At 42.4% G+C, this 11,615-nt stretch overlaps 1 protein-coding gene across 1 annotated transcript; it reads right to left on the minus strand.

Moving 5' to 3' along the window:
- Positions 1 to 3,523: 3,523 nt before the first annotated feature.
- On the minus strand, positions 3,524 to 5,107 carry LOC105358199 (general transcription factor II-I repeat domain-containing protein 2B-like). Its single transcript, XM_023953205.1, has one exon. The coding sequence runs from the start codon at positions 4,635 to 4,637 to the stop codon at positions 3,807 to 3,809; it is 831 nt and encodes a 276-aa protein (XP_023808973.1). The 5' UTR covers positions 4,638 to 5,107; the 3' UTR covers positions 3,524 to 3,806.
- Between the last annotated feature and the right edge of the window lie 6,508 nt (positions 5,108 to 11,615).

Raw genomic sequence — 11,615 nt, forward strand, 5'->3', positions numbered from 1 at the left:
GTGCCTAGGATATAGCACAAGGGTTAGCTGAGTGTGAGTGTAATTGATAAATGTGTGTTATTGTTGTGCTGCTGCCTCTTTGCCAGGACGCTCCTGCAAAACAAATTTTTAATCTCAATGAGTTTTTTATCCTGGTTAAACAAAGGTGAGAGAGAGTTGTCCAAAACTTTCTCGTATTAGTTCAATAAAGTTCATAATGTCTGGATCAATAATTGACATCTTTGGTTCATCTTTTATCAGATCCGATTGTGTTTTTTCACATACCTTACATGTTTTGACGGATGTCTTCCATCTTCATCAGTCGTCCAATGGTAGTGATGTAACATATATAAAAACACCTCTCAAACTTTAAGAGGTGACTCCGCCCCTTGATGTCCATTTTCAAATGGAGGATGTTACTCCAGGTATCAGAGAGAGCAGGAAGGCCCCCTTATCCCAGTTCATGGAAGTGTGATCATGCGGGGGGATTGCATGTTGTAGTGTGTATTTTTTCTTGTGTGCATGTTTTGTGGTGCTACCTGTTTTTGCATGCTTTCTATGGACACGCACCCTTGATACACAGCTCGCTGATCAGCAACACCTGCTCCTCATTAGAAGGGAGTTATAAAAGACCCGAGGAGGAAAGCGCAGGAAGAGGTTGCACCCCAACAGCAGGGCGCAAGCACGGGGAGTGCTTTTAGCCCTGGGACCGACAGTCTGCAACGCGAGTAACACGCAGGGGCAGGGCAGGGACCCTGTCTGTGTTGTAAGTAGCAAGACGTGACTTAGCAGATTGGTTGCAGCAGTGGCGGTTCTACACTAACTTACTCCCTGGGCGAGCAACCCCACAGCCCCCCCCCCCCCCCCCCCCCCCCGCACACATACAAAATTTGACAACATCCTGTTGTGTTCCCTATCTTCTATTTAGCCATTTTACACAAAAAATGCATGAATTTTCTAGACTCGTATTACAGGGGGGTCAAACTCAGTCACACAGGGGCCTAAGTTAAAAACATAAACCCTAAATAACTTGTAATATTTTGCTCTCCATAGAAATATATTCTGTCAAAATTATACAAATATGAACATGCTGCAGAACAAAACAAAAAAAGCCTGGAAATATTAATAAGAAATTACAAATCAAATATTTCCGTTTTTTTTTTTTTTTTTGCTCTTTCATCATTTTTTAGAGCATTTTTTTTTAGAGCTGGACTCCTGCTTCATTTTTAGCAATAATTTCTTAATGTGTGACGTCCTGTGTGTGTCTTTGTGAAACATATCAGAGGGATTAGATCTAAAAAGAAAAAACTTATTGTGATTTTATGTCTTATAAAACATTAAAGACTAAATCATAGAATTCATCAGTGGGATTACTCCAAAAATATTTGGCATTTCTCTAAATTTGTGCAACACCAACAGCAGAAATCCTCCAAAAAAACTCAATCCATAAAAAATGGTCTGCGCCCACCACCCCTGTTACGGTTTCTGTTTCTTTGCCCTTGTGGTTTGTTTCCTTTTTGTTCTGGCATGTTTTGAGTTTAACTTCCTGTTTTATTTTGTAGGGTTTCCTGTTTCGTTTTTGTTGTGAGTTTAACTTTGGTTCCCCATCCTTCCTGATTGTGTTCACCTGTGTCTCGGTTGTCTGTATGTATTTAAGTCTTGTCATTCCCTTCCTCCTGGGCTGGTCCATAGTATGTTAGTCTGCTCTCCCCGTTTCGAGTGTTTAGTGTTCTAGCCTGCCGTCTGCAGTGGTTTTGGTTTTGTGTCCTTAGTTGTGTTTATTAAAGCCCCCGTTCCCCTGCAACCTCCTGCCTCCTCTCGCTCTCTGCGCCTGGGTGCTTCCTCCCTTCTCCCCCCGTAACAACCCCTCCCCCTCCCCTTCCCTCTGACACACGCGGCTCCGTCTCTATGACGGGAGGCGCAGCTGCGGCCCAGAGTTGATTGTCAGATAGAAAAAGACTCCCAATCACCTGTTAGTGTGATTCAGCCAGCCACCGGCGTGTTGCGCTCCCCTCTCGAGTTTTTTGACTTATGTTCCAAAGACTACCGCAAAGAGGTGTGGCCGCAAGCATCTTGCAGCAGAGGGCGGTGGTCACGTGCGCGTCGGGTCTGCTGTGTTGGAGCAAAGAATTGTGGGAAATAATCTCCATTGCCTGCTTTTGTCGAAATTGGGTTGAGCACGGGTGTTTGTTCTGCCTAATTCCTTTTCATGTGCCTGTTTTACGTTGTTTTACTCTGAGTTATTTCTTGTTTTTTTTTTTGTTTTTTTTTGCACCATAAGTGTGAAGGGGAAACAGGATGAAGACATTCTTAAGAATCTGATGTGTCATGATAAAAGTGTTAAGTGTCGGCAGCTGAAGCAATTTCAAATTAAAAGCTCACAGTTTCCTCTATGAATATAGTAGCCTCTTTGAATATAGTCGCACGCATCGGGCTCGGCAAATGCCGCCCTGGGCGACCGCCCACATGGCCCATATCAAAAACCGCCACTGGGTTGCAGCCTGCATCTTGGAGTGGTTTGTGCTGCCGCTTGTCTGTTTTCGCAGTACTTCCAGCATGTCCGGAGGGCCAGCTGGAAGTGACACGGAGGAGTGTCTGACTGACGCGCAAGCCACAGAGGCAGAGGGAAGACGCGCCTTCCATGTCCTGGTGGGCGTGACCAGAGGGATCCTCTGATCAACAGGAGTCGACTCCGGGAACAAAGTCTGGTTGGGAGAGGACGCCCCCTTGGTTTGGGATCCGAGACCCCCCTTCAAGCTGCCTTTTAAACCAGTTTTAACTGTCCTTAGGACTTTTAGCCTTCCTTTATTGGGTTTTAACTTGTTCCAGGATTTTTATCTTTTTTTTACAGTTTTTAATCTGCCCCTGGAATTTTACAATGATTTTATCCTCTTTTTAGTGTTTTCAACTGCAACCCAGTGGCCAGCCATATTTTTAGTACTAAAAATAAATTGTCATTGTGGCCAAAAACTTGGGTCCTTTTTGGTGGCATGTGTGCTCTTACCCAGATCATTCCCCTATAGCCGTTTAATATCCTTATTCATTTTATTATTTACCCCATCTTTCAACCCCTACAGTCCTGCCTTCGGCTTTTCAGATTTTGATGAATCGTTTTTAAAACTCATGGACATATTTTTTATTTTATTTTGTATGGAAAGTTTTTGTCAGAAAAATATTAACTATACAACAGCTGCATGCATTTTTGCTACAAAAAGTAATGCACACTTCCCACAATAGAGCTTTACAAAGTACTTTTCTTGTGTAACCCTTGCGCTATCCTAGGCACTTTAACATTGGGAGTTGGGTCATCTAGATCGACTAGACCAGGGGTGTCAAACTCAAATTCACAGAGGGCCAAAATTAAAAAGAAGAACATTATTTATGTTTTTATTATCTTTGAGATACAGGAAACTACTGTATTAACCATTTTAATATATTACAATTGAATTTTTGCTTAAAAACTGAACCCAGAACAGGTTTAAGAAAATAATAAAAACAAAAACTGAAATGAATATCAAGGCTCTAAATCTTTAACTTTTTTCATTTTAATTGTCACCTAAATCTTTTCATCACAGGCCATCAAGGCCAACACCTAACACAATATCTTTCCACTTTGAACAGACCATGCCTTCAGTAAATAAAATAATATTTATCCAGTTTAGTTTTTTTCATTGTCCATTTACTCTGATGATGCACATGGGTCCACGCAAGATACTTGGCATTGCTTTTTACATGCAAGTGCATCAATTTCTGGAGTCAGGCTCTGCGCAGAGGAAATCCTCAGGACTGAATGAATGAACGACTCCTATGTGGTATTTCGTTCATTTTCATTGACGAAAATAGTTGCTTGCACACAGATATGTGCTGCCGAACACAGAGAGCATTTGTGCAGCTTGGGCACGGAGTTCGGGCAGCGTGTCAGGGAGGCAAGGTGGAAATTGCGCAGCACCGACAGAGTCATACTTTGACTTGAACGTGTTATTACACTGTAGCTCAATAAGCTCCATTTGGAGATTGCTTGGTGCGTTATTCACATCAAATGCAAAGGGGTTGCTAAAAAGTTCAAATCTACATTTTTGGGCTTCAAAGTTGGCAAATCGTCGGGCAAAAGGCATCACGGCGGTAGCGGTCTGCTCTTTTATGACTTGGCAGCTCAAAAGATGAGCCAGGTTTCCCTGCTGCATCTGACTCTCCCAAAAGCCCAACTTGGTTCTAAAAGCCCTCACGGCGTTGTACATGTCTGTGATGACGTGCACGCGCCCCTGAAGCTGCAGATTGAGCGCGTCGAGATGATTCATGATGTCACATAGAAATGCAAACTCACATTGAAACTTTTCATCCCTGAGCTCTGTTGTGTCTTTCCCTTTGCTTTCCATGAAAAGACAAATTTCCTCACGCAGCTCAAAACATCTCTTCGCAACTTTTCCTCGGCTCAGCCACCTCACCTCTGTGTGATGGGGCATGTCACTATGGTCTGCACCCAACTCCCCTAGGAAAGACTTGAACTGACGGTGATTCAAACCTTTTGCTTCTATGAAGTTGACTATTTGCGTTACAGTGTTCATAATGTGATCCATTTTCAAGGCTTTGCCACACAAGGCCTCTTGGTGTATGATGCAGTGGTAAACTGTAAGCTCGCCTGCCTGCTTTTCCCGCATCTTCTCTCACATCCTGCCGACCAACCCACTCTTTTGACCACACATTGCGGGTGCTCCATCAGTGGTCAGTCCCACAAGCTTATCCCAAGGCAGCTTCATTTCACGACACATTTGGATACCTCCTCAAAGACGTGTTTTCCTGTCGTTGTGCCATGCATGGATTTTAGTTCTAAAAGTTCCCCTGTAACGCAAAGATTCTAGTCCACTCCACGAATAAAACTTGACAGCTGGGCTGTATCGGAGGTGTCGCTGCTCTTGTCCACAGCAAGTGAGTATGCAACAAAATCTTCTCCCTTTCTCATCAGCTGTTCTTTTAGATTGGTGGCAAGTTCAGATGCACGCTCGGCTACAGTATTTCTGCTCAGGCTTACATTTATCAATGTCTGTTTTTTTCCCAAGCAAACGACCTCACAAATTTTCCGCGCGAGCCCCACCGCTGTTGCATTGCTATAAGAATGATCAGTAGTGACACACTAATAAACAAAATGTTGTCAAAAAGAAAAAAAAAAAGGTTGAAGTGGAGGGCCTAAGCTTTCTTGGGAAAATGGAAATAGTTTTATTTGTCCATGGAGTTGAATGCAAAACCTGCATGCGTGGTATGTCATCATCAGGTTGCAGTGCTCAAAGAATATAACACTTTTTTGCCAGGTTTGATACGCAGATGCTCCCACAGGCATAACCATCCCACACCAACAGCACACTAGTACTTCAGGAACATAAGCTTAAGTGCTTAAGTCAACCAACCCAAGGAAGGCAACAGGCCCCGATGGGCAAAGTACTGAGTGCATGTGCGAATTAATTAGCAGAGGTCATCACCAAAATATTCAACCAGTCCTTGGAACAATGCAGCATCCCAGCCTGCCTCATAAGCTAAACCATAATTCCGATTCCCAAAAAGCCAGTAGCGGACAGTCTCAACGACTACAGGCCAGTTGCCTTCACGCCTGTAGTCATGAAGTGTTTTGAAAGGCTTGTATCAAAACACAAAGCTAGCCTTCCACCCACTCTAGACCCACTTCAGTTTGCATATAAACCAAACCGCTCTACAGATGACGCCATATTCACCACACTACACTCTGCTCTGACTCACTTAGACCACCCAGGGAACTACAGATTCTACTATTTCAATCTGACCAGTACTTTTGGCTCCAATAAGACCTCTTGGCAGGTGTGGCATCCTCTTCTTGGGACTTTTGTTGTGAGCAGCTCCTGAGTGTCCCACCACAGGAGCAGAATCTAGTTTAAATGCTTGTATTTGACATCCCATGCTTCTTGTTTTTGGCGTAGGCACTTTTTCTTTTGCTGGATCAGCATTGGATTGGATCGGTTGCTGCAGGTGGAGGAGACATGACCGTCTTCACCACAGTTGAAACAGTACCATGGCTTTGGCCTGTTGGCGGGTGGTGTTACAGGATGACTGGGTTTGTGCTGACGCGTTGTGAGTTGGGAGTCAGATGTGGGTTTCTGGATAGGAGCTGTGACATCTGTTGCTGAAGTTTCTTTAGTTGCAGCTTCATATCCTTCACCCCTTCATTTGCATGAGGGCTGTGGTCACAGGAACAAGTGCTCTGCGACTGTATGTTGACTCTCTGTTTGGATGTGCCAATATGTTGCTTCATGAGAGACTCTTTGGCAGTCTGTCGGTCTTCTTCTGTTCGAAGTTGGAGCAGCAACTCAGGGAATGGTGGAGGGTTGTCCTTGCGTTGCTCCAGTTGTAGCTTTGTTATTAAAGTATTGTCCCAACAGCCACGACAGAACTGCTTCAGGAGACGTTTGTCCACTTTATGTGCTGAAATTCCACCCTGTCTGACAACAGAGCAGATGGTGAGTTGCAGTCTTTGAAGGTATGAGGAAGACCTTTCACCAGAGTTTTGAAGGGTGTTCTGGAACTGGGCAAATAACTCTTCCCTGTCTTGGACCGTTCCAAAGGCTGAGTCAAGCACACTCAGGAAAGCAGAGGGCAATGCGTCTGGGTTCAGACCTTTTACCACATCAGCAGCAGGTGACATCAGGCTCTCTATGATTCTCCGAGTGACACTGAGTGTTGAAATACTTGGATCTGCAAGGAGAAGATTTATTTGAGATCGCCAGGATTCATAGTCCACTTCATTACTAGGTTTTGGACTTCTTCCAGAGAAAGAGCGAAGACGCAGCGAAGTGGCTGTGAGGTCTGCGTTTTTGACGACATGCTCAACAACAACTTTCTGGACTGCTGGTGGGTTTAATTGATTTGTTGACAAGGAGATGCGTTGTGATGTTCTACTTTGGCGAGGGCGTGGCCCCTGCAGACCAGCGTTTAAAGTGGGTAAACTGGGTAAAGGTGGGGAGGATGCTGGCATTGACCGTGCTGATGCACCATCATCTTCTTCCTCTTCCTCCTCATCCTCTACCTCTTCGTTCTCAGTATTGAGTGTGGTTCTGGAGTAGCTTTTGAGAGTTGTACCTGCTGCATCCAGGTGCTGGCCGATCTGGGTCATCACTGTTCTTAGAACCTCTTCAAAACTGCAGCCGCTCCGGTCTGCGAGTCTTTTTAGTTCGACTAGGTAATCAGGGGGTTGACTGCTGCTGTCCACTGTGGCGGCGCACTCTGAGGCTAACGTGGTCACATGGCACACAAGGTTAGTAGTAGCTGAAGTGTAAGTGTATGGTAGCAATGGTTTTAAGGCAGAAAACGCGGCTGTGTCTGTAAACTCTGAGACCTGGTTTTTATCAAAAGAACTATTGGGATCGTTAACGTAAAATGTACGATTCAATTTTCCATAACTACGCAACCAATCAAGCACATCATTATGTGATGCGTTTGCGGTGCCCGAGATTACGACAGAAACTGAAACGTCAACACCAGATTGAGTTATAAAATCCATGGTGTCGGGAAAAAAAAGAGAAAACAGAAAAATAAATATCCACACACTCAGGCTCCTAGCTAGCTTGCCACTTGTAGCGCTTTTTTAGCTTGCTCTGACCTACAGAAGATTTTGTTCGACTCATGGAGCCCAGAGTGTGTGGATAGAAGACGCAACACAGGGATGAAGCAATCAATTGACTGTATTAAAACAAAGAAAGCAAATAACAAAACAATAAGTTGAGACAGTGGAGGAAGGAGTGTCCAGGGATCCACAAGGATATTTTTCCAGTCTTTGGTTTTCAAAGTTCCTTTTTTCCTTTGGGTATGGCGTCTTTTGCAAAGTTCCTTTTTCATAGGTTCTTAATTCAATGTCTCATTGAGAGTTCGTGGGTAGCTCGCCATGCACCATTCCTGTATGGTGCAGATCAAAAAGTTCTTCCAATAAGGATAGAAGTGGGGGTGGAAAAAAACCCTGACCTAAACAAGGTCAAACAAATGATGGATTAGACACATTATTTACAACCATACTATTTACAAGACATTATTTACAACACATACTATTTACAACAAGTACAGTAGTCAACTGTATGTCATAATTGTAAGAAAAATAATAATCAAATAAGGTCCTAACAAAATTTGTAGAAACCTACTTTCAAATTCCAGGCCTATAAATCAATGGGTTTCAATTGGTTCCAATGATTTCAAAAATAAAGTGCACTTTTAATCATTTAGCTTTAGCATTAATCAATTCAGTATAAATCAGGAGAAAAAACAATGAATGATATTAATGAATGAATTCAAAACCTAAATGGCCGACCAGGCACAAATACAAAAACAAGTTGAAAAGTCCTAAAACAGACAAAACTGAAAACAATTATTAACTGAAATATTTCCAATTTCAAGAGAAAAAAAATAATGATCAAAAATCTGTATGTAGCCAGACTAGCAATTGCATTTCTGTGAGGTAGAAAGCCTTTGAAATACTAATGTACTGCTATGTGTGTGACCCGATCGCATAAACCCACCGAAGAGAAGTTAGTTCAAAGTGTGGTTGATCCAGTGAGATGTTACAAAGTTTGGTGTTAAGTTTAAATAGCAGACAGCCAAAGGGGATGCAGCCAGCCACAGCAGATCAGCAACAGCCAGAGCATGGATGACAGGAAGTGGCTATGTGACCCGGATGTTAATATAGGGAACTGGCCCCACCAAAATAAGAGCACCCAGGTGTTTCTAATCTGGTAATGCAGGTGGGGCCCTGATCCGGGTTACATAATCACCTCTATAACCATAGAGAAGACATACAATTCTTCATCACTCACACCCCCCAGACTCCCGTGGTGTTAGGGTTTTCTTGGCTTAAGACACAACTCTCAGTTCGATTGGGTAAATCACTGTATTAATAACTGGAGTGATTTTTGCTTAGCCAAATGTCTCTGTTCTGCTGTTCCCTCCATAGCCCATCCGGTTCCCAGCCATCCTGAGGAAATTGACCTCAGTAACGTTCCCGCTTGTTACCACGATCTCTGCGCGGTGTTTAGTAAGTCTAAAGCAGGCTCATTACCCCCGCATAGGCCCTACGACTGTTCCATTCAACTCTTAGACGGCGCCACCTTGCCTAAGGGGAGGTCATTTAATCTGTCCGGTCCCGAAAAAGTTGCCATGGAAAAGTATATCCAGGAGGCTTTTTCTTCGAGACACATCCGCCCCTCTTCATCCCCTGCTGGGGCTGGCTTTTTTTTCGGCGAGAAAAAAGATAAATCCCTAAGACCTTGCATCGACTTTCATTGTCGAATTTCATTGTAACAAGCCTCTTGTGTACAATGATATTAAAAGGATTCTGATTCTGATTGAGTGAAAATATAAGAGCAGAGGAGAAGAGCTGATGACACAAGGCGCTCGCTTAAGGAGAGGTTCCCACTCGGCCAGGAGGGGGGATTGGACCTATGCGCCGGGAACCACTAGGCCTGCACACACAGGGGACGTGCTTGGACCGTCAGACTACTTGCCAGATGGCCTGACGTAAAATGATAAATGATAAATTAGTTTTATTTATTGATAAATGTAACATTATAAATGAGAACCAACATGATTTTAGAGAAAACAAATCAACCTCATTGGCTATCATTGATGCTCTGGAGGAAATCTAAAATGCTCTGGACAAAAAGAAATGTGCAGCTGGAATTTTCATTGACTTGAAAAAAGCATTTGACTCTCAATCATGACATCTTACTCGACAAACTGGAAGTGTGTGCGATAAGAGGACTAGCGCTAACTTGGGTCAAAAGCTATTTAACGGGATGAAAAAAATTGTCAAGATTGATGAATTTACGGCTGCACGGCGGAACAGTGGTTAGCGCTCTTGCCTCACAGCAAGAAGGCCCCCGGTTCAAGTTCCGGCTGGGGGACCTGAAACAGAACATCAACAGGGAACTTTTCTGTTTGGAGTTTGCATGTTCTCCCCGTGCATGCGTAGGTTTTCTCCGGGTTTCTCTGGCTTCGTCCCACCGTCCAAAAATATGCTCCATAGGTCAATTGGCAACTCTAAATTGTCCATAGGTGTGAGTGTGAGAGTGAATGGATGTGTGATATGTGGCCTTGGCGACCTTTCCAGGATCTCCCCTGCCTTGGCCCACAAGTGGCTGGGATAGGCTCCGGCAGCCCCTTGACCCCGAAAGGGACTAAACGGAAGAAGATGAATGAAGAAGAAGATGATGATGAAGAAGATGAATGAATTCTTTAAGCTGCAGTTCTTTGGTTTTGTTCAGGGTTCTACAGGGGGAACTGGGTAGGTGGGGTGTGGGTGGGTGGGTTGGGGGGGGTGAGGGAGGGGTCCCATCTTTGTGTGATTGTCCTTTGTTTGCTGTTTTTAACAATCTTCGGTTTTTATGACTGTTTTATCTGCTTTTATGTGAAGCGCTTTGTGTTTTTAACTGAAATGAAAGGCGCTATATAAATAAATAAAGTTTGAGTTTCAGTTTGAATAATTTATTTACATCAGAAACCATAGAGATAAGTTGTGGTTTTCTAAAAGGATCAATTCTGGGCCTGCTGCCATTCAATATTTACATTAATGATATATTCAATGTTTCAAAGCTTTTGATACTCCTATTATTTGCTGATGACACTAATTATTCTATTCTACAGACAATCATAGGGAATTTATCAATATGGTGAACACAGAGTTAAACAAAATAAAATCACGGATGGATTACAACAAATTATCTTTGAACCTAGATAAAACCAAGTTTTAGTAACAACACCAATACCGAGCTCTCAATTGAAATAAATAATGTCTTAATTGAAAGTGTTACAGAAATCAAATTCTTAGGGGGTTTTATCGATGACAAACTAAGTTGGAAGCAACACATCAGACACATACAAACTAAAGTCTCAAAAAGTATTTCAATCATAAATAGATCTAAACATATATTAGAATACAACAGTAAATATTTATTGTACTGCTCCTTAATATTACCATATTTGACCTACTGTGTAGAAATTCAGAATGAGTTTATTGTCGTTTGCACAGCTTTTTGGGGGAATAATTATAAGAGTTCAATACATCCCCTTTTTTTATGTCAAAAACAAGGCATCAGAATTGTACATAAAGCAGGCTATCTTGATCATACAATTTCTTTTATCAATCCAGACTTTTAAAACTTCATGACGTTTTAATTTTCACACTGTGCAACTTCTATACTGAGCTGGTGGGAAATCCTTACCATTCAATATCCAGAAACAGTTCTTAAAGAAAGAAGGAGGAATAAACTGAGGGGATGTAGGAACTTCAAGATCAAATTAATAAGAACCACAAAGAAAAGTTTCTGTGTGTCTGTGTGGAACTAAACTTTAGAACAGGTTAAGTATTGAGCTCAAACAATGTTCAAATATCCGAATATTCAAGAAAATTTAAAAATAAACTCGGATTTCAAAATATAAAGATAAGAGGAGTTATGGATAAACAAGTGTTTGAATAATTCCAAATCCATGTGTGAACTTGATTTTGGTGAAATAATCAAAGATCTTTTAATCACAACCAATGAGTATTACATTGTAATGTGCAATAATGATTACTGAAATGTTTTAATTACAATTAACAAGCTATTGATTTTCTTTACTTGATCTGAAATGTG

Source organism: Oryzias latipes, chromosome 24, assembly GCF_002234675.1.
Source record: "Oryzias latipes chromosome 24, ASM223467v1".
NCBI lineage: Eukaryota > Metazoa > Chordata > Actinopteri > Beloniformes > Adrianichthyidae > Oryzias > Oryzias latipes.